Source organism: Emydura macquarii, unplaced genomic scaffold (genome assembly GCF_026122565.2).
Source record: "Emydura macquarii macquarii isolate MOO-44397 ecotype Brisbane River unplaced genomic scaffold, CSIRO-AGI_Emac_v2 contig_499, whole genome shotgun sequence".
In the NCBI taxonomy this organism is placed as follows: Eukaryota; Metazoa; Chordata; order Testudines; family Chelidae; genus Emydura; species Emydura macquarii.
In genome coordinates, this window is record NW_027130636.1 from 7,469,122 (window position 1) to 7,493,031 (window position 23,910).

General features: G+C 38.9%; 1 protein-coding gene across 1 annotated transcript in view; it reads left to right on the top strand.

Moving 5' to 3' along the window:
• Positions 1 to 23,077, top strand: part of FAM168B (family with sequence similarity 168 member B) — a 34,188-nt gene extending 11,111 nt beyond the window's left edge. Inside the window, exons 3-7 of the mRNA XM_067538873.1 lie at positions 6,132 to 6,215; positions 11,672 to 11,814; positions 13,417 to 13,594; positions 15,141 to 15,266; positions 17,911 to 23,077. Coding sequence (XP_067394974.1) covers positions 6,132 to 6,215; positions 11,672 to 11,814; positions 13,417 to 13,594; positions 15,141 to 15,253 — 518 coding nt within the window. The 3' untranslated portion in view covers positions 15,254 to 15,266; positions 17,911 to 23,077. The remainder of the gene's footprint in view (positions 1 to 6,131; positions 6,216 to 11,671; positions 11,815 to 13,416; positions 13,595 to 15,140; positions 15,267 to 17,910) is intronic.
• The last annotated feature ends 833 nt before the right edge of the window (positions 23,078 to 23,910 follow it).

Consider the following 23,910-nt stretch of genomic DNA (forward strand, 5'->3'; position numbering starts at 1 on the left):
GGCCTACATGTTTACTGTAATTGTGAGCTCTATTGTAAAAAGTATAAAAACAAATGTTAATGGAAAAAATATAAGAGACAAACAGTCTAAACAAAAAAGGGTACTGATAACTCAAGGACTCTTGATATTCTTGGAAAACAAAAGGTGTGTATTAGATTCTTTTGATAAGGGTTTATGTCAGGCTACATGACATGGAAACTGGCATTAAGTGTACAAAATCAGAGTTTTAAAATTGTTAAATAAAATTACCTTAAATGTGCAGGATATATAAAGTTTATTGAAACAAAAGGAAATGTTAACTGTAGTTAGTGAGTTGATTGTTTATCACCAGGGGCTAGATTTTGAAAAGTATTTAGGTGCCTCAAGATGCAGATAGATGGGATTTTTCAGAAGTACCTAAGGGTTGGATGCTGAACTCCCATTCAAATCTGTGGGAGTTAGTTAGGCTCCTAACTTATTCAAAAGTGCTTACCTGTTTCCCCATGATACTGTTCTTCTTTGTAAAGCATTTTGGGATCTATGGATGAAAAAGCTATAAAACAGGTAGGTATTACCCACATCTTTAGGTGGCTAAATACCTTGGAAAAATCTGGCTCCCGAGTACTTAAAGTTTTTAGAATTAATAGATCCAATCTATGAACAAAGGCAAGTGGAAGGGCATGAGAAGAGGAAAACAAGTGTTCCTGCTCTTTCAACTGTTTCTCAACTGTGAATGAACTAGTCCAAATGGAGAATGTTTTCTCTGCACCTGCTAGCTAAACTGAAACTAGAAGAAATTACTGTACAAAAGAAAATACATTTTTCCAAATGTATGTAATTAGAAAAGCTGCACCCTATAATCCATTAACTTGATGACTCACTGATGCAACAAGTTTAAGTGATTTCAGTAGATTGTTACTAACTAAATGTACTATAGATTAGTTAATTATAAAATTGACAAGACAACCTCAGAACTCTAATATTTTCTTTTTAGTCTTTGAATGTATGTTTAGTGCCAAGCTTTATTTACCTTTGTGTTGCATGAATATGGATTTTTCATATTTCAGTTAATCATTCAGGGAATTAACTAGAACAAATTCAATTGAATTGATAAAATGTCTTTAAAAAGTCACCTGTAAATCTAATACCATAAAATGGTATAGTGACAGATTAAATTAAATTCCTATGGCTAGTCTAGTTCAGGTTTACAGGGTACAGAACATGCTCTGTTAAGTAAATGATGGAGGAGGCTAGAATGTGCTTAATGTCAGATAAGACACCTAGGCCTGGTCTACACTGGTGACGTAAAGTCACTTACATCGACCTACGTACACCTGTGTCTACACTGGCATCGCTGTTAATTCGAATTAAGTTGCCTCGAAAATTGACTTAAGACCACCTCTGCAAGTGGCGTAGCACCTAATTCGAATGTATTAATTCAATTTAGTGTCAGTGTAGACACAACTTCACTTAAATCGAATTTATTGGCCTCCGGGAGGTATCCCATAATGCCCCATTTTGACCGCTCTGGACAGTCGCTCTGAGCTGCTCTGTGGTCACACTACCATGAAATGTCCCCTCCCTTCAAGCCCCAGGAAGATTTGAATTTTCATTTCCTGTGCTGCCAGCGTGGAGAGAGCTTTGTCACTGTTCTCCGCATTGCTACTGCAAAGCCCAAATGCGCTCGAGCATGGAGTTGACCAGAGGTCTTAGATCTCATCGGTCTGTAGGGCGAGGAGTCCGTTCTGGCTCAGCTCAGAGCCAGCAAAGGGAATCTGGACATTTATGGGACGATATCCCAGGGCATGCTGGAGAAAGGACACAAGAGGGATGCTCAGCAGTGCCGCGTGAAGATCAAGGAGCTGCGTCAGTCATATCAGAAAGCCAGGGAAGCTAACAGTCGTTCTGGCTCCTCGCCCAAAACATGCCGCTTCTATGATTAGGTGTATGCAATTCTCGGTGGCGATCCCACCATGGTGCCACCCCGCAGCATCAATGCCTCCGCTAGGTCACAGTCCCTGGACAATAATGAGGACTCTGGACGAGGAGAGCAGGGTGCATGAGAGCGTGCTGTCCGTTCTCCCTGAAAGTCAGGATGTATTCCTGACCCCAGCAGCACACAGGAGAGCACTAATGATCCCGTGGAAGGCACATCTGGTGAGTTCTCTTCTTCTTAGCAGTTCTGTCCCTTTACATTGGGATGAGGGTGGCACGAAGGGGATGTCAGGCGTTTCGGTGACTGTACTGGGGGTTACCCAGGGAAGAGTTTATTTATGTGATGAGAAATGCTTCGTTTATCATCAGTTGATACCTCATGGAAACTTTCATGTATGTAATCTGTTATCCTTCACAAAAATTTTCAGGGGAGGGCTGCCTTGTTCCTCCCTCTATGGTAGGATACTTTGCTGCAATCAAGGGAGCCTGCATCATGGCAGAACACTGCTGGTACCCCCGCTGTGTCCAGCAAATCTTTGTTTTAAGCAGAGACTTCCCCCCCTCCCCCCACTCTGCAGTTCCTCTCTGTAAGGGTTTAAAATACCAGCAGAGACTCCACCCCCTCTCCTCCACCTGGTCCTCAGATCCTCTCTGTAAGGGCACAGCGAGCAGACCCTTCCGGGATTTCAGGAATGGAATGAGGCTCTGTGTTTGCCCTGTGCACTGCATGGGGATTATTGTCTACATTGTTGCACTTGTATCATTTTCTTCACTCTGGGAACTGTGCTACCTTGTTATTTTTTTCATTCCGTAGACACCTCGGCCTTGGCCCTACCCTCAAGAAATGCTGCGGAAAGACTACCACAGATTAGAAAGGAGGAGGGGGGGGGGCGAAGGAGATGACATGTTTGGTGAGCTCATGAATGCCTCTGCGGCCGCAGAGACAGAGCAAAGAGCGTGGCGCCTCATCTTGTCCCAGAATATGGACATGGAGACTCGCAGAGAAATGATGGAGCATGATCGCAGTACCACGCAGGAGATGTTGCGAATCATGCGGGACCAGGCAGACATGCTGAGGAGGCTTGTGGAGCAGAGGAAGGACCAAGTCATGCTGCAGCCCCTCCATAATGGCCCCCCCGACCGAGAGCTTTGATGCCTGCCCCCAGCTGGTCTCTGGGGAGACTGGCTAGGCTGCAGTACATGCAGAAAGCAGTACAGTACATGCAGAAAGCAGTTGTGGCCACTCTGACAGCTGGCCAGCAAGCTACCCCCTTACCCCTTGAGACAGTGAATGAACACTCCCCCTTCGTCCCCCATGACTTGAATGTTCATAAATAGTTAATCATTTCAACACGTTCCTTTATTAAATCATATCTTGTTCTGGAGGGAGTTTCCTGGTACAGATATCGATGGGGGCGGGGTGGTTTCACCAAAGGCAAACAACATATAGGAACAGAAATCAGTCCTGCATCTCATTGCAGAACCTGGTTTTCAAAGCTTTCCTAATGCAAAGTGCTATGCGGTTAGCTCTCAGCCTAGTGCTGGCATCTGGCTGCTCATAATTGGCAGCCAGTCTTTCTGCCTCCACAGCCCAACCCTGGGGGAACCTCTCACCCTTCGCTTCACACATTATAAAGAACACAGCATGCAGATATCACAGAATAGAGGTTCTTCTCAGTCATGTCCAGTCGAGTGAGGAGACTCCTCCATCTACCCTTTAAACACCCAAAGGCACATTCTACAACCGCTTAACCTCTTATTAAAAACACTCCTTGTCTCCGTCAAGGTGACTGGTGTACGGTTTCATTAGCCCAGGGAGCAAGGGGTAAGCAGGGTCCCCCAGGATCACTATGGGTATTTCCACACCCCCAATTTGAATTTTTTGGTCTAGGAAAAAAAGTGCCCGCCTACATATTAGAGAACAGCCCTGAATTACAAAATATTCACGCATCATGCACCTTCCCAGACCACCCCACATAATGTCGGTGAAACGACCCCTGTGATCCACAAGCCCCTGCAGGACCATGGAAAATTACCCCTTGCGGTTTATGAACTCGGTTGCTAGGTGGGCAGGTGCTAAGATAGGGATGTGCATCTTGAAACATGTTAACTTTGTGAATGGCTGTGATGTAGAATCCCTAAGACTTGTTATAGAAAATACAGCCGATTTCTTTATCCTAGAGTTTAATCTTGACACCTTTCTCAGCAAGGTCAGGCATAAAATCTTACATTGTATACAATACCATAGTCTAGGCTGGTGAAGCAAACATAAGACAGTCACTGCTCCAAAGAGTTTAGAAATCAGTAATTATAAACATTAAAACCCTGCAGTTCTACCAGATTTCGATAGACGTTTAAATTCTAACAGAAACCGTATGAGTAGTCTGAGTCGTCTTCCCCCCCGGCCCAGTAAACTGTATATCAGTGCATATTGCAGCAATGTTGCTGTCTCCCACCCGGCATGCCTGCATTTTGAGAAACAAAACAAGGGAATCACTCTGTTTTCAACCAAATTAATTGAACTGTATTAATGTATATACTTGGAAAGATAATGCCATCAAGTTAAATTAAAGCATATGGTTTTTCAACAACACCTGAAGTCAGTGAAATAACTTAATTGGCTCAGGTTACAAAATTGTTGACACTGTGGTTAAAAATAATTTTCTTTTCATTAATTTTTTTAAAAATCAGAAATTTTTTAAAATTTGAAATGGACAACCTATGTCAAGGCCTAAAATTATGAACTATTAATTATTTAAATTAAATTAAAAAAAGCAGTCACGTTTGCTGCCAATTTTTAAACAAAGTTAAACCACTAATGTCACTGGCTAAACACCTGGCACCAAAGTTTGTTGAAGTGGCAAACCAGCTTTTGACCAACTACTGCAGATGCAGAAAGAATATTTTCTTTTTAATTATTGAACTGAAAATATTGAATAATTAGTTCAAAGTTAAGAAACCAGCTGGGAGTTGAAAAAGCCATCTATGAATAAAAAATGATGAGAGCTACTAAAATCTTGCAGGACATGGTGAACAATCACTTCGCTAACTGCTGATAATTTCTCTTGTTTAATAAATCATTTAAAAAAGCAAAATGTTTTGATATTTTCTTATGCATCCAGTACATTTAAGCTAGTTTTATTTAATAAAAAGCTTAAAATGCTGTTTTTGTGCATTTAATTGAATTTCCATCCAAATAGCGCTTGATACAAATCACAAGCAAAGATAATAAAAAAGAAATGCATCATTGACATTTCTAGTGTCATAACGTTAAAAATTAATTTGAATAAATGTAATTAAGCATTAATTGCTTCAATAAGTGTATAGATTGTGTATCCTCCTGGTTAGCAAAAAGCAGCACCAAATTTAGCATAAAGGCTATATTTAGTTGCAAGTTAACATGTTTAAATGGTTACCAGCCAAGGAAAATAACTGAAAAATACAAATTCAAAACACTATTTAAATCAATTATTTAAATCAAGGTTTCCTGCTTGCTGGTTTAAACGAGGATTACAATTGGAAATTTTAAATCAGTCCACCCTGATTGTTGATCTTTCAGTACATGCTATTATCATCTTAGTACTTGGAGCCTGTCTTTCTTGACATCGGTTTAGTCATGGCAATTCTGTACGTTAGTGTCAAGGTGTTGACATAGTATTTAGTCACTGTCCCACAGTGAATCACAGATTGTTACTGCTTAGGGTCACTGTGGGTGGTTGAAATGCCAGGACTATAACTGACAAAAGCAGAGACAAATCTAGGTTAAACAAAAAGATTAACCCTCCAAAAAGTTGGCTTTTACTGTCCAGTTTGGGGCACTCTGATCCAAGAAATGACGCACTCATTCACACTTAGAGGTATCTTCTCTTTACACAGTGAAAAGGACTCTCTCTAAGTTCAGTAGTCTTACTGCATTTCAGTGTTGGTCTTCTCTTGGATTATTTAATACTAAATCTTGCAATCTGACTGCAATTACTTAGTGAGCTGGCTAATTTAGGCTTTTGCTGAAAGTGTGTTGGAGACTGTTGAAAAATGGGAACTGTTTAGCTTTCCTACTCAGCTAGTAGTCAAGTAAATTTAGAAAAATTGCCTCTGATTACATTTTCTTGATATTTGTTCAAAGTGTCATGCACAACAAATTCTCTTGGAACAAGTTATGTAGCCACACTATGTTGCTTATCTAGAAAATAACCTTGAATTGTTTTCTTTTATCATAGCTGGTTTCCCAATGGGCTATGCAGCAGCTGCACCTGCCTATTCCCCTAATATGTACCCTGGAGCGAATCCTACCTTCCAAACAGGTATGCATAAAATATTTATTTCTTAGAAATAGTCAAAACTCAGTCTACGTTAAGTATTTGAAACTAGGAGGAAGAAGGAGAAACACATACAGTTTTCTTTACTTTGTAGCGTAAGATGGTGGTCTTATAAACTAAACAGTGACTTCAGTTTTTGCATCTGGGAATGTGTTTACACTGTCCACACACAGTCATCCTATTTTAGATAAGGGAGGACTAACTTTTTTGTGCAGAAGTTTGAGTTATTCAGTTGCCAGTCACAAGTATTAGATAGGTAGTTAAAATCCTTACATAAATTTTTTGTTACACCTTTCACCAGTCCTTTTTGACCAGACTCTCTGAATAATGCCCTTTATTTCTATCTCCCTCAGTAAGTCTCTTCCCTTCCTCTTTCAGAAAGGCTTCTGGAATGTATCCTTTTATCACCTCCTCTCATCTTTCACTGCCTAAATTCTATGTGCCCCTTCCTACCTTAAGATTGTGCTTGTCACACACCTGCATACAGTGATTGTACAATAGTTGTAGCAGCATGGTGAAACACCTATGAACAGGGTGAAACACTGTTGTGTGCCTACTGGGTTGTGGGGAAAGGGCAGTGTTTAAGAACAACACTCACATACTGCTCAGCTAATGGGCAGGTAGGATGAGGGATTTGAGGTTATATGGAGGAAAGAAGAGATGCAGATGGGGCCAATGAACAAAAGTGAAAGCAGAATCCTCGAAGAATCCCTCAATGTGATGAGCATGATATTAATATTTAGAGTGAAGGCGAAACTGATGGTAGCTGTTAATATCTCCAATTACAACAGAAGGATTCACTCAGAAAGGGAACTTAAGACACTTTTTCAAAAGGAATATTACATACAGATAAGAGAATTTGATTATTGTCCTTGTAATATATTGTGGCTGGTATAAATCTATATTAGCAGTGAAAGAGAGAAAGATAGTGGAGAAAAAGTGTAGCAGTATGCAAATGGATCAACAGGTTACAACAGATCAAGACAAATGTAGTATTTGTCTATTGATGTATAAGATATACCAAAGATGATGCAAAGTGAGGGGAGGGGAGAGGGAGAGAGAAGGAGGGGAAGGCAGCAATGAAAAATTAGTTGGGAGGATGGAAGGAGAGGAATTTGTATGAAGAGACTGAGTCACAAATGGATCATGTAAGTGGTTTCACTTACCACCGTAGTGTCTTTTCCTTCTTTGTTCCTTTAAAAGAGTACTTCTTCCTATGGCTTTTTCCCCCTGGAGGGTCTTCTTCCTAGGAAGCTTCCTCACAGCCTTTCCTCCCCAAGTCTTCTTAAAGACCTCCCTGCTTCTCACAGGCCCTATCTCAGGGCCTCCCAGAGGCTCCTAACTTACTGCCTGTGGTTCTCTCCAGCCTGTTTTCACCATGCTGTACCCAGACAGAGCAAACTCCTCCCTCACCCACTACTCTTCCCTCTTTATGTAGTTCACCCTGACCCCTTCACAGGTGGGATCATTCATTGTAATTGAGTCACCAGATCAGGATGAGCTGGGGATTAAATGCTATGTCACAAGCAAGACTGAACCCAGCTCCCTTTAACGGGCTAGCCAGCCTGCACAGGTCAACACAGAGTGATTCCACAATCATTATTTTCAGGCAGTGTAAGTTTAACTGGGCTTAATTTAAGTCTTACGCTTACCTTAACAAACTTAAATGATGCCTGACATTTTGCAAATTGTTTCTCTAGGAAGCAGGACAGTAGATACAAGTCCTTTTGCCCTGGGGAACTTGCCATTTGTACAATTGATGGCTCTCATTTCATAAAGTTTTGTTGTAGTTACTCCTGTAGTTCAATAGTCAGTAATACCATTCTGATTTTACAGGTTTTTGTCCAGGCACCTTCAAGAGCTCCTCCACTTGAATCCATTATGTGCCAAAATTTCAGCAGTATTCATTAAAATGTCTAGTTATAATTTGTGGTACCTAGGAATATAGTTGGGTACTTCTACCCCTCACACTAACAACCTTGTAGTCTCTACAAGGAAGTTCTAAACTTCTGAATTCTGTTAACTTCCTGGCATGGCTCTGACAAATCAAATGCAATCATAAAGTCTTAAAACAGAATAATTACCAACTCACAAGACTTGGACAAATGCCTTTACATTTAGAGGGTAACAGGAGAACCTTATTTCTCACAGGACAGACAAAGCTGTTCTAAGACTTTGTGACAAGTCAGTAAGTACTTATGTAGTTAATACCTGGAAGCCTGGTGCTTATTTGCAGGGCTATGAGTTTGTGACTCACCAACTTCTCTCACTTACTGCATAAAAGAGAATGGCCGCATTCTGGCACTGTGTTAGGGCAGAGAGTAAGCCATCTAAACTCCTCACTGTCTGCACAAATCTGTGTTTATATAGTACTATTACTGTACCTGGAACTGAACAGTGTTTTGTTTACCACATCTCAGGTCCCTGCCCTGAATTACTGTCTAAAGGCAGGGCAGGTAAAGTCCTGGTTTCTGTTTGCCTTTGTCAGTTGGATCTTGAATTTGAGGCAGGGTAGCATATAAGCATAACTTTAAAAAAAGCTCAGAATCCCACCAGACTATCTTACTTGTTTGCAATGAAACCAAGGCTTCTAAGTCTCTGGTGGATTGAGGTGATTAACTGGTAATACTGAACTCCAGCTTATTGGCTAGGGTGTCTCTGGGAGCACAGCATCCAGGAGAGGTGCAGCAGCCCTCTGATACATCAGCACCAAAGTTCTTGACTCCAGACAGCAGTGAACACAAATCAGCAGACACCTCCCCCTGCAGAGATGGCATTTGGCATGGGAATAGAGGATCCTAGATGAACTTATCTATCAACATGTATTACTATTAAGTCCTTCAGTCTCATGGCTGAGATTGCCTCAGTGATAACACTACAGCTTGTATTTACAAGGCAGGAGACCCATCATCCATGTCCTGATCAGAATTCTTGTCACTGTGCTGAGAAATACCTATGCCTTGGAGGGTCAGGACCATGGAGATAACTTAAGAGCCCTCTGGTGAGTGGCTTTAATCTTCAGATCCTGTTACAACTCCTTATAGTTGCTCCAGAGACAGCTGCTGTGTTGGCTTCTACAGGAGTCAAGCTCCCATTGAAAGCAAAGAGAAGAAGCCAGAAGCACCATCTGGGTCTGCAGATAACTGGAATTGGTTCTGTGAACTGCTAGTGCTCTGCTGACTGTGGTTTAAGAGCCACTGTGTATGTAGATTTGGGCTCTGGATAGTTACATATAATCAGGCACAATTATTCTATATAAAAATAAATGGCATATGATGACCAAATTAAGGTCTTGATTAATTTTTATCCAAAGCTCTTCAGTTTGTTCTCATTTAATATTTGGCCACTTGTCTTTCTGACTAACTTTCTTGAATAGGTAGGGCTAAGCTTAATTTGCAACATGTTTATTATAGTAGAATTTGTTCTACATTTGATAATTCTGAAAATATTTTTCACTTTCATGGGGAATGATTAAAACTGGATAGAAGTACCTCTTTGTTCACCATCTTCAAGCATACCAGTTTTACTTAATATTAACACCATGAATTTCTTACCTCTGAATGGGGAAACTACAGTTCTTATTTCAGAAGTAGTAGTCAGCCATCATTTTTGGTTCCTTTTTAAAAATTATGACCTAGAGTTCAAAATGTCCAGATTTTTCTACTCAAGACAAATAGCTACTTTAGGCACTTGGTAGCAGCAGCAATTTCTATTAAAAACATTAACTTTACCCAGAAGGATGACAGTCCCCAATACCTTGTGAGTCAGTACATTAGCACTTAATATCCTCTTTATTGGAAGCAAATACTTAAATGTGGTATCAGTACACACAACTGATACTTAAAACTTCAGTTTCTGTAGCTACACAACTGTAACCAATGGACTTTCTCCCACATCTAAGGCTAGATGAACCAGTCACAGGACTCTGTTTTCTGTATCTTCTGGTGGGTCTCTTAGTTAACATTGAGCACTTCGCATCAGTTCAGTGAAGCATACCACATGAGGCAGGGCCAGAAGGTGCCTTTACAGTGAATGCTAATTACATCTTTCAACTTGAGGGACTTGCGTGTGTGACTTGAGGCCTAAGTCTCCTCCCTCTCCCCTCAAAGCAATCCAGGGCTGTTCATCATATGGCCCCACCTTCCATTGACAGAGGTATGCACTACTCACAGGGTGTTTATATTTTAGCTTCTCCCAATTAAGGCCCAGTGTCAGCAGTTATGGTGTTACTTCTCACTGTTCTCATGCCCTATCGGACATTGGCTCCATTATGCTAAGTCTCCCTATCTTCACAGGACAAGTGAACTCCTCCACTGAGTAGGCCAAAGGAATCACTGATCTGTGTCTTTCAGGTGTACGGGGATTGAGCCAACAGCACATGCCTTAATCACTGCCTATCTGGGTAGAAACGGTGTAGCTCCTAACGTACCTCAGAGGGAAGCTTGCTTTTGTGGTTCTCATGAGATGTGTAAAAGCATTCTGATGGCATTTAGCCTTTTATCAATCTATTTTTAAAAATTCATGAGAGATTATTAAGAGTTGGTCTACACAAATTGTACAAAGATTTTTATCATTGAATTCCACTGAGATGTAGGTACACAAGTGACTAAGTAAGTTTTTAAAATGAGATCTAAGCTCTTAAGTGACTTGCATGCTTATGTTACTTGTATCTTACTTTAACATTTAAACACTGACGCCCAGATTTTCAAATTTAGTTTAGGCATCCAAGTCTGAACCATTCTGTTACCCTATTCTACAAGATAGAACTATTTTAAATGGTTAAAAGGGCTTCTCAAACTTTATGAATGGAACAGAGCTTAATTCCCCTTTGCAAAGAGACAGTTGATTGTAATGATTATTGGTGTGTGCTGGGAATTTGGTTAGCATTTAATGCATTCCAAGCCATTCTGATTAAAGCAGACTTTGGTGGACCCAAGCTCTTCTCATCAGTGTCATAACAAATTTGAGTTACAGCATGAAGTAGGCTTGAAAAAGAGCCTAGTTAAGTCCATGTTTTTGAGATGCCAAAAGCTGAATTTCTTGTACTGCATCCTTCCTCACCCTAACATCAGAGCATGGCCACATTTGGTATCACTCTTCCATTCTGCCGCCTTCCTTCTGTGATGTTGGAGCACTTGACTCAGCCCAGAAGGGTTTTTGGGTTCTTCTTAGTCTCCTGTAGGAAATCACCTTCCATTAGTTCATTGGAAAGTGGTGAATTAGTTGATTGACAGGCAGTCAGGTATTACTAACCATATCTGTCCCTATGTGAATAATGTCTTTCAGAGTTTGTGCATAGGTATTGATGATAAAAGATCGTACTGAATAAGATAAGTGTTAAGAATAATAAACATTCAGTTATATTAGTCTCAAACTTTAACACAAAATACTTTGTTCATTCTTTCCTATGGCTTTTTAAAGCAGACTTAACTTTGTTGCAGGTTATACACCAGGCACACCATATAAAGTATCCTGTTCACCCACCAGTGGTGCAGTGCCACCTTATTCTTCATCACCTAATCCCTACCAGACTGCTGTGTATCCGGTTCGAAGTGCCTATCCACAGCAGAATCCATATGCACAGGTAGAAAGTAAAGATCAATTGTTGTGTGTCAGTTCAAGTAGTATCTTGCTTTCAACATGCACTGTGAACTTTTGAACTCTAAATTTTGTTTCATTGGTTTCATGAAATAAAGACGACAGCTTATTTCTACCTGTTCTGAAGGTTTTGTTACCAAAATGTCTCATGTACAGTATATACAAAAAACGTAATTCCCTGTCCAACTTGTAAATTTATTTTGTGCACAGTGATGGGCTTCTTCCTGTACTAATACACTTAAATCAAAAGTTTAAAATACAGGTGCCTAAAATTAGCCTTCTGAATCCAGATTTAGACACCTGAAAATATGGCCTTATTTTTCAAAAGTGTTGAGGACCTATTAAAGTCCATGTGAGCTTGAATGTTCAGCACATTTGAAAATTTTAACTTTAGTTATCTAAATAGGTTGCCTAATTTTCAAAAGTGTGTGTCACATTTTCTGAGTTGGAAACATGAAAATCGGTGAGACTTAAGAGTCTAAGTGCCTAAATCACTTGTAAAAATAGCACTTTAGCTTCCAAATCTCTTAAATTAAAATTGCAAAAGTGTCTGTGTCTGGCTTTGGGAACTACATTTTGGGCACTCATTTTTTTTAAGTTCTTAGCCCCTGCTTCAAATTGCTCGTATGGGAGGATTGTGGCAGCTGCTGTTGCTCCTTTATGCAGGAATAGCAGGATCACACTGATGCTGTCCTGATCAATTTCACTCCACTTCTCTTGCTGTGCCACGGAGAAAACAGGAACAGAAGCGTGATGATTCACTGATGTGGGGTAGAGACAGAGGTCTCTCCTCCTATCTTTTCCTGAATTTCCAAAGAGAGGTGGTTTCATGCAGACTGCTTTCTGTACTGCCAGGCTGAAGCAGCTTAATAAAACTGACAATGATAGCATCAGTTTCACTCTTCTGCATCACTAGACAAGCATATAGGATACAGTGGCATAAGGGTGATCCTATAGAGCGGTTAGAAATAGAAGCAAGGAGGAAAGAGCTGGGGCAGGCCTAGGTGAGAACTATGACAAACATTGGAACAGTGAGCTGCCCTTGGTAGTCAGAGTGCAGTATGTTGTAATTTTTAAATAAATTAGCTTTGGAGTATGCTGGAAGTGATCTTCTTGGACTGTGGTGGAAGAAAGCTTCTTCATGTTGCACTCTAGCAGCTTTTTAGGACATCTGGTTCTGGACAGAGACATGCCCAGTCCTCCTCAACCAGATGGATTATTGCCTTGAGGGAGAGCAACCTTGAAAGATCCCCAGGGAATGAGAGGGGAAGGGCAAAAGCACAAATTCCAGAGGAAGAGACAAAAGAAAAGCTTAATTCTAGAGAGAGGTTGTATTTGTGGGGTTTTGGCTACCAAACCAGTAGTTAGGTAGCTGGAAAACTCTCTTTTCAACACTCCTTAAGGTTTCAGTTTCTCTATTGGATTATTTCTTTAAGTCTTCTGTCTCCAGTCCTTGACATACATCAAGCTCCTGTCTCTGGAGTAACACATTGCTTCCTTGAACATCTCAGAAGTTAAAATACTGCTTTCAGTATATGTGATAGTGAAAATATACTTAATAGGTTTACTTACTTTTCTTTTCCAACAGCAAGGCACTTACTACACGCAGCCTTTATATGCAGCACCACCCCACGTAATCCATCATACCACAGTTGTGCAGCCTAATGGCATGCCAGCAACTATGTATCCTGCTCCAATTCCACCACCAAGAGGAAATGGTGTAACTATGGGAATGGTGGCTGGGACCACTATGGCAATGTCAGCAGGTAGATTGATTTATATTGCTTATACTTTTTCATGCAGTCCAGTTTTGGTTTGTTGTCTATCTCGTATAGTACGACTGCATGACATACTAATGCCTTACCAGAAATGTACTGCAGTTATAGGTATAAATGTTTCCCACAACCATTAGTTTTGTTTAACATCAGATGCTTGTGTGCTTGTTTATGAATTTTAACCCATTCTAAGTACAGAATCCTTGTGCTCTGGATCAGATCAAGTAAGCAGCATAGAAGCATTGGAAACAAGGAAATCTGACTTGGCATTCGAAATGCAGTGCTGCTGAAGAGACCCTCAAGAGGGGCTTTCGTTCCTCTAGTCACTTGCGATTTAGGAATTGAAGTTCTCTTTCCCAGACTAAGTTGCTAAGTGAACTCTCCATTCTAATTAATCAGATGGAGAATCATTGCACAGAATTGCCAGGAGTTCCCAAGCTGCACTTTCAGATGGAAGGTTTTAGGGCCTGAACATAATGCAAGTTACAATTGTGGCCAGCACAGTTGACTGTCAGTTAGTTGTGCCCATGTTCTAACATGTTTTTAATGTTACCAGAATAACATGGTTTTATAACTAAGACCTAGGCTGTAACATTGTTCCCTAACACTGTTACAGAACACGCAGTCCTGTCTGCATTAGCCCTAAACTATGTTAGAACTTGAGCGACTTTGTCAATCTGAAGAAATTGGTGTCTTTGCTGAAGTATCTCAGAAATAGATCTGTCTCTAGTACAGAGTGGAGTGCCTCTCCCCAGAATTTTGAGTGATGCTGTTACTTAAGCACCAGTAGTGTAAGAAATCTATTTTACCCCACAGCTGCTCTTCAGTATCTTAAAAGTTTTCAGATTGGCCAACAAAGGTGAACTAATTATTTTGTTACGTGGTAGTTTTCTGGATTACTGAACTGATTACAGTTTTCTAAACTCAGGTATCCCACAAGCCTAGTAGAAATATTTTTTCAGGACCAGCACTGTGTGCTCTCTTCATTACCTTTGTATTTTTCCCCACTTTCTTTTTTGAGTGTGGGGTAAGCAGCAGCAACTAAACATTAGTAATTTGCACATGAAGTGCTGTAGAAGGAAACTGTTAGAATTTTGGGGTCCCAGCCTTCTGCAGTCTCTCAGTCTAAAAAACCGATTTACATAGGCAGGAACCAAATTATGCTTACTTATCCTAGTCAGTTTTCTTTTGCTTCAGGTGTTTCCACTGCTCACAGAGCCTTCTGTAAGGAAAAGTATTGTTCAGTGTGTAATGTGTGCTTATGCTCTGGAGCTACTGCTAAGTAGTTATTCACTACTTAAAAGCATCTAAACATGTATTGGACAAAACATTAAAGTACCGTGTTGCATTAACATTTGAAGGATGGTAAATGGAATTGAAAATGCTAAGGTATAGATTCACAGTTGTGTATTGATATATGTCAAAAGAGGAACAAGTTCTGATTAATATGGTTTTGGTTTTCAAAATGACTATTTAATAGTGTTGAAAGTCATATTTGTGAACAATATTTAACATAAAAGTGTTTTGTTTCTCCTAGGTACTTTGTTGACAACTCATTCCCCAACTCCAGTAGCCCCTCATCAAGTTACTATGCCCACATATCGGGCTCCAGGAACACCAACCTATAGCTATGTGCCCCCACAGTGGTGATCATCCTGGCAGTGTAAGTTACCAGTGACTACAAATGGCCACATGACTGCAGCTCCTTTCATGGAGATTTCACAGGAGTTATACTGTTCGGGAGAATTTTACAATATGCCAGTTCAGGGGATAGGGATACAAGTAGACTTTATTGCCTGAATGTCAGTTGTTCATTTTGATTAAGTTGTGTAGGAGGAAGGATGTTTTTTAAACACGTCTGTCTTCTGATGAGACTTCCTTTTCTGTATACTCACCTCATTGGTGTCTGCATATAGAATTCAGTAAGATCTGTTTCTCAAAATACAGCATTTTAATCTATACAGCTGTAGAAATTTTAGGTGCACTTAATCCAAGGCCCTCAGGTCTGTATGAAACAGAGACTAGTTTGCTTAGTGATTTGGGTTTTGTGGCAATTCCTGACTCCAGCAACATTCTGATCCATGAATGAAAAAATATGTAAAACATGGAAGTAGGATCAGCTTAAATAAGGGGCTGTTTGGATCAGCATAAATGAAGGGGCACTTCATATTGCCTTAGAAATGAACATTTTCCAGAAAGGGAGGAAATTAACTATGAACTAATATGATCATAAGAAAATAAGAAAGTATAAGAAACTGATAATTCCTATCACCCAAATTTAGATGGGTTTAAATTTAAATTTGAATTGTTTACAGTCATAATGGAAATATCATTATAGCCTTCAGCATATTTTAAACTACATGTGGAGAGAAAAAGACTTGTGATTTCTTCTGATTAAACAATGTAACTAACTAATTTATCTAGATAGCATACTGTGCATTTTTTAGTTTGTGGGGGAGTGCAGCTTAAAATTGACATATAGCCTATTGGTCTTAGTCTTTTTGGGGCCTGATTCTGCTCATGTTTCACCAGTGCAAATCAGGAGCAACTCCACTGGTGTCAATTACATGTTTATAAAACCAGTGTGAGAGCAGATTCAGGCTGGCTCCCTTCACTTTATTGCTCTGTTAAATGTTTATAGCAAGTTAAGACAAAATCTAACTATTTCCATGCTCATTTCTGTAACTGGAAGTCAGGAGTTTGCTGATATATTCTAGTTCTGCCACGGGATCACTGTGTGTCCTTTGAACAAGTCATTTAATATGTGTTCCGCAGTTCTCATATCTGTAAAAAGAAGCTACCACTACCCCGCTCACAGTGGTATTGGCTTAAATATCTGAAGTGCTTTGCACTTATAGCACCTTTCAGCTAAGAATACCAAAGTATTATAGGCATATATAAAGTGACAATGTGCTATGACCACAAGGGTAGAATTGGTAAGGATGATTAAATTGCATATAACATCATACACATTGTCCACCTATAACCTTTCAATATGCAGCAGGACTGATTCTGTAGCCCTTGCTTGCACAAAGTTTCCAATGACATCAGTGGAAACCTTGCTGGAGTAAGCTATGGAACTGGAACCATTATAGTAAATGCTCATCTAGCGTGTTTCATCTGCCGATCTTATTTTGTGCTTTCCTTCGTACCATTCTTCTAAGGCAAAGAAGTCAAGTGACTTTTCTAGGGCCCTACAATAGATCATTGGCAGAGCAGGGAATACCACTTATCTATGCTGACTTATATATCTGGCTTTTTACATGATAAGTTGTGATTCCAGGGCAGAGTTATAGCCACTGGACCATGTTGTCACCCATATAATTTGTGTAATATTGCAGTGGAATGATTAAGCTTTACTAGTACACGCTTATCTTGGCTTACAGCGCAGTGTGGTCAGTATGAAATACAATGTGTGCAGAGATCTATTTGTAAACATCTTATTACTAAAACTGATACATTTGGAATGAAGTAACTGAATTTCCTAATGTAACTTATTTAGTTGCTCAGTGCTTTGTTAGTTGCTAACAAGCATTAAAGGCCTTATTCAAATGAGAGGTGAAAGAAAAGTATGCTAAGAAAATGACTTAAAACATTTCAGTGGTGGTATTAAAACACTGCCTGCATTTGAGGCACTTAGCCATTTACTTGGATTTGGCAAATCTGAAATGGCTGTTCTCTTTCGCTCGTGAAGTCCGTGGAATGACAGTGAGGGATTTGCTTCCTAAAACCTAGTCTTTTTTTAGTTATTAAAAAAATGTGTGCCAGCAATCCTATTATAAATAGCATTTGAGGCAGAATTTGGGATATGGAATTTGTAGGAAAACCTCTACACTTCCAAAGCTCCATTTAAAAAACATATATATTTAGTGGCTGTTGGGGAATGTAAGGAAGAACAAGAGTCTTACGTTCAGGATTGCTGCTGTGAAGTACAAAGCACTTGAGTGTGCTACAAATTTCTTAACATGAAAATTCAAAAGCTAACAGTAAATATTTTTAAATCAAATATTTTTTCAGTGACCTTTTTAAAAAAGTCTAGTCAATGTAAGGTATTCTAGTAATAAAAATTGCTGTCCCCTGATTCACCCAAGTTGGTGACTTAAGGGGCTGTAAGTGGACAGTAGATTTACAGCATAACTGCTACAAAGTAGCACATTAGGTTATAGTTAATGCATTTAAAAAATGAATCTGTTTTAAATACATTCCAGAGTAAAGCTTGCAGTATTAAACTAGATTCTGGGATATTACCTGGCTAAAGTAAAACATAGTTATGAGTATCCATCTTGCCTCTTTCTCTCTGAACGTAGGTTTGAAGATGGGAGATATGCAATCAAGTAATTGAGGTTTAAAAGTTGGTGCTGAAGCCCTCATGCCTCCAACCAGGACTTACTTTCTTCTGAATGCTTTCAACACTTTGCTAAACACTACTAATTCCAGATCACTGAAGATTTTTCCAGTGCTGCATATCTTACATCTTGGAACTCCAGCAGTTAGTCTTAAAGCAAATCCTGTTTTGTGGACTGTCTTGCAATTTTTTAGCTAATTATAATGATAAAAAGGGAGTATAAACTTATTCTGATCCATATCTAGTTGAATGCATGTTTTAAAAAAAAGCAACAAAAAAAACTAAGCTTTGCTCATGCAGTGACTGATGCAAAAACCATCATATGCAAAATCCAAAGGAACCGAAAAGTATTTTACAACTTGTATCACTAATGCACTGTTGTAACATATGCAGGGTCTTAAAAGGTAGAATCGTGAAAGTGAATTCTTTATAGAATACCATAAAATACATTAGATAACTGCTTCAACCTTTTGGGGTTGATGGAGTTGCCAGTTAAAAGGGGCAATTTTTTAAATTTAAGTGATGTATTCTTTTCAAATTAAGTTCAACTAATACAATTGGAATGACTGGAAAATGAGTTGACGAGCTGTAGAAATCCTGCACAGAATTAGTTTACCACATTTACCTTTTCATTTCTGTTATATGGATGCAGTGTTATGTGGACATTCTTAAGGATCAGAATGGAACGATAAAGGAAGTGTTGTGTGGCCAGTTAATGAAAAGTGTGAATAAAGCAGTCTTCTGTGCTGCCCTCATCCTCGAGACAAATCTGTGCCATTAGAAGAGGAGATAATACCATGTATGTATATATCAAATGAATTATGGCTCCTGAAAAAAATACATTCAGTAAGAAATCATTATCCTCCATATTATGGAGAATGTGTCAAAATGAGACTGCCACACATCTTGATAGAATCATATTTTCTTTGGCTTCAGTCCAGGAAATCCATTCTGTTTTTTTCCTAAAGAATGTTCTAATCAGCTGAAAACGTATGTGCATTTGACGCAGCTTGCTTTTCTAATACTTAGGAAATGCTAGGGTTTTCCGCAACCAACAGGAGGAGTTCAACTACATGCTATCCTGAAGAAAGTTTGTGTGCTTGTTAAGTGTATTAAAGGGGAACAAACCATTTAACACAATTTCCTTATGAACTCGTATTACATGCGGTGTGGTTTATGGATATGGTATAACAGGGCTGTCAGAATGTAGAGATTTCAGAAAGATTTTTCCTTTAAACAAAGTAATTGATCATAGTAGGATCGTTCATGAGTTACAAAATTGTTGATATAAGTGTTGAATTTTCCTTTTTTACCTCCCAAATTGCACTTGGAAAGCATGTAAATTAAGACTGACTGCAGATTATTGTTTCATTGCAATGAGTCATTTCGGGTATTGTTGCTTGCAGCTTCAGTTTTTAAAAAGTACCTCAAAGCAAATACTGTGGGGATAAAGGGCTAGCCTTGGAACCCATTTGTATACCAAAATCATTATGGGAAAGATTTTAAATTTGAATATTGCACAAAAAAAATCAAGGTTTTTCTGAAACCTGCCTGATTTATGATTCCAGTAAGATGCAGTTTTTTTCCAGATACATTCTGCCCGCAATAAATGATGCGGTTAATGGTTATAAAATGTTGTTCCCTTTTAAGAGTTTACACACAGGTAGTGTTTGTAGTCTAATTTCCATCCACAAGTAATTGTTTTTAACGTTGTGTATCTGCTTGGGCTTCGTTTTGGGGGTGTTCTACTCCTTCCACAGGCTTGGCAGCTATTTCAGGGTAGCATCAGTGCTGATTTAGTGCTGCCATTCCCATACTTACACAGGTGGGAGGCGTATGCATCTGAAGGCCCATTGGAGGTTAAAGCCTTCAGTAACTTTTTTTTTTTTTTTCCTCTCCAAGAAGCACTCTTCATATTTTTTTTTACTTCCATGTTTTATTTTATAAAGTTTAGGATTATTTTGCATGGATCACTGTAAACAGACTACCCTTATTGCTAATGCCTTTAACATAACTATGGTGTTAACTATAAGTCCTTTAAAACTTACTCATGAGCACTTACTGCAGCTTAAGAATTTCCATATATTTATATATGGAGCAGAGAATTACCCCCCAAACAAACCATTTGAATCTGTACTGCTTTGTTCAAGTCTGTTTAACAATTCCATTTGTGTAGGTTTGCAGCATTGACTGGTCAGGTGCTTCAGAGACTGTAGTGAACATTAATACATGTTAGCTAGTTTAGAGTGAGATTTTCATTGTCTTAATATGTTTTTAATAAAAATAGTTGCGAGGTGTGAAACAATGCTGTCTTGGGGAGAAGCTATAGAGAACAAGTTTTAAGCTTTGCTGTCTCCCAACTTGTTACTCAGCGATGATAAACAAACAAAGCTTTGAAACCATAGGAGAGAACTTTCATGAATGCTGCATTAGATAAATAGTTATGGAAAAAAACATAACGTTCTATATATTTGCTCTGACTTCAAATTCCTAAATGTTTCCTTGGAATCGTCTCCCAATAATACTATTCCGTAACATTTAGGTGGTCTCAATTGCTTGAGCACTTTTTTTCTAAATTGCATTATGGGATTCATCCATAAAGGGGTAATTGTACCTTTTTCTTGCAAAAGATATTGCACCTTCCAGATGTTATTGATATAATCTAATGGGAGGTTTGAGCAATTCTCCAGTAGTTTGATTAGGGGAGTAACCAAAAGCACAGGGGTGTGTGAGGGGGTGGTGTATATATAAACTATCTTATGGTATTTTGTTGCAAATAGTGGAAAGCATGGATATGAAACTGGGATAAAAATCATACATTACACAGTGGGGATCTTATGAAACATTCTGTCCTGGTTTTTATAATACATTCCCTATTTAAAATGCCTATATAACTGTACACACAGACATAAACACAGTACGTGACTGCATTGGAGCTCTTAAGAAAACAAAAGGGCAGTAGTGCAGTAGAGACCAGTTCAAATCAAGCTTCTCTGAAAACTTTTACAGCAGCTTCATGTTATAGATTAAAAATACTACTACTTCAAACCTGTAACTGACGATAACTATTACAGCAATAACAAGAGAAGTCCAACATACATTTTGGATCTAACTTCAAGTGTTGCATTTAAATAAGGTATTTTAAGGCTGAGCAGTGTCCTGTGTTAGTAACATCTGATTGTATCTCTTAAATGTAGCAAAGAAATCAAGTCATATTCTTGAAAATGGCTTAATAGCTGGCATCAGAAGGTAGTAGCCCTAGTCAGTGATGTGGTCATTAGCCAACCAATAGGAAGGAAATAAAACTACTACATTATTTTAAATCTTGTTTATAAACTTATTTTAACCAACCATTTCCTGTTGGAACTTTAGAAGACTTACAGAAATGCTGTTCATGGAAGTTTTTTTGAGTGTACTATGCAAATTAAGGGCTTAGATGACAAAAATTCATAATTTAGGATTTACTTTAGTAGAAGTCCTTTCTCTTACCAACTCACCCACTGAAAAGCCCCTTAAGTACCATCATGTCTTAGTGTTTTCTGACTTAAGTTCATGGTACAGGTATGCATACCAGGGTACTCTACATTGAGTAGTCTTTACAGAGCAATCTGGTTTAATGTCTACATAGAGAACAGGCCACTTACAGTATCTGAGCCAAAAAAAATTCAGAATTTTGACTCAGAATAGCACCCCCAGTGCTTGGACACAGTATTGTATATCATCAGTTTGGGCCTTAAACATGTTAGGTTTGCCAGAATGGAGAAGTGCAGCAATGTTTTGACACCACCTTTAACTTTAGGTTTAAACCCATCAAAGAGAATAGAAAATACCATGTATGTGGAACTCTCAGTTACAGGCACAGAAACAGTGTAGTGATACTTCAGTTAAACTTCTGGGAAGAGAGGACAGATGCTCTGATTGGTATTTGCATAACTTGCAACTAACCTGAAAAAGAAGCTCGGGCAGGTGTCAGTAGGAAATACACGTTTTATGTCCATGCTTCTCCAGCAGGTGTCATTATAGGATAACTTGGTATTTGTGGAGGATCAAAACAATCCATTAATCCCCAGTTTGAAATGCATTCTCTTAATGGAACACCTGTTAGAATATGTAAGGAAGAGTTATATTTGTCCCAGAATTTCTGATTAAGGAAGCATTAAGCAAATAAGTTTTACCCACGGTAAGCCTTCTGTAGAGACAGTTGGACGTACCAGGGTATATTAATAAGGAAAACAGTGCAGTGTGAGGTGGGATCATTTTTCACTAACATGCCTCATTCAGAATAGTCAGGCCTGTTCAGAGATTTTCTCTTCTAAGTTAGTGAGGACTTTCAAGCAGGCGCTGTTTACCCTGTTTGTGTAGGGAGGAGATGAGAAGTGATGAGGTCACTAGTGTTGAGGGGAGAAGGAACAATGCTTAGTTGGGGAGAGAGAAACCTCTTCCTTTGTCTATTGAATGTGACATTTGGAAATACTAGAGTACCACAGTGTTTAGGGCCCACTTGTTCAGAATATTTGACATCACATTTTATAGCCTGAAGCGCCAATGTCAAAAAAGTGAATGTGATTTTTCCATACTGTTGTGACTTGTGGGTACTTAACAGGCAAACTGAGAAAGCTTCTTTAGCTGGCTGCTGTACAGACTTGTTTCAAGTAGAATGGATTTGTTAGTGGGTTTTTTTATTGTAGTGCTATTTTTGGCTGCCCTCATGTCTAAGATTTGGGGGGAGAAAAAAAGGTGAGTTGCATGCAACAGAAGTACAAGAGGTCCCAGTAACAGTTCTCCATGTTTGTTACGAAATAGGCACAGGTTTCCTTTTTTCTATGACTTTTTCTTTAAAACTGTCTTACAAGCAGTTATATTGGTACTTTTTTAAGTTTAGGTAAATGTTGTCTTCCAAAATAAGTTTTAAAGCATCACTCACTTCTGCATTGAACTATTGCATCAACACACAAAGGAGTGGAGGTTCCATTCTGAGCCAGTTCAATTATGTGTAAATTCATACTTTTTTATTTTTATGCAATCCGAGTAGATGAGCTCAGATTTAAATTCTTAAAAGCACGTTTATTGTAACAAGAATTGTTATGTATTAATACTTCAGTTTTCAATAAAGATTGACTTGTGTTGCTTATTGTGGTCTCTTGCTGTCTTTTTTTAATAATACTGGTCACATTTTTATTATTTAATTGCCGACAAATGTGACGTGTTAGAATAACTTCCTTCTGAGTTTGCAGATTACTGTACTTTACTGATTAGCTGAGTGTTTTCTTCACTCATCAGTGAACTACACTTACATGAATAAACACTCTTGTGAGGGCTTAAATTAATAGCATTCCTGCTAAAATTCTAGCTAGTCATTTGTGTCCACATTATTTCTGGCTCCTTAGGTAGTCTGCAAAGGGCTTCCCACAGTTGCACACTGCTCCCTAATTCCAGCCGTGGGTGTACATAGATGCATAAGAGATGGTAAATCTGCCCTTCCACCAACTAGCCAGCAGTGTAGAAACAATGGTTTCACGTAGCAAAGTGGGATTAAAATGCCCCGCGTAAGCATATAGCAGAGATGGTGTAGCTCCATATCATCCCCTTTCAAATCTCTGCCATATTGGTATGTTTGAGTCCTTGGAGTATAATGAAAATGTGTAACTTTATAAATTAGTATGATCATGGCCAAGCAGCAAAAAAGGGGGAAATTTGAACATTATGACTTGAATATAACGTTTCAAACAAGAGTATCAGTTATTTATTGTAGGTTTCTGACCTGAAATAGTTTGCCTGATAATATGACTTCAAAGCCATGTGTATTTGAGGAGGGATGGAAGGTAGTATGACATCATGGAAATCATCCTGCACGTGTAAATTGTCTGGATTTTGAAATTCCATAGGGTTCTCTGTTCCATTATGTACTTTTTCACTTATCAACCAGCCTAAACCCCATCACTGGTTGGGCATTCACCTTCTA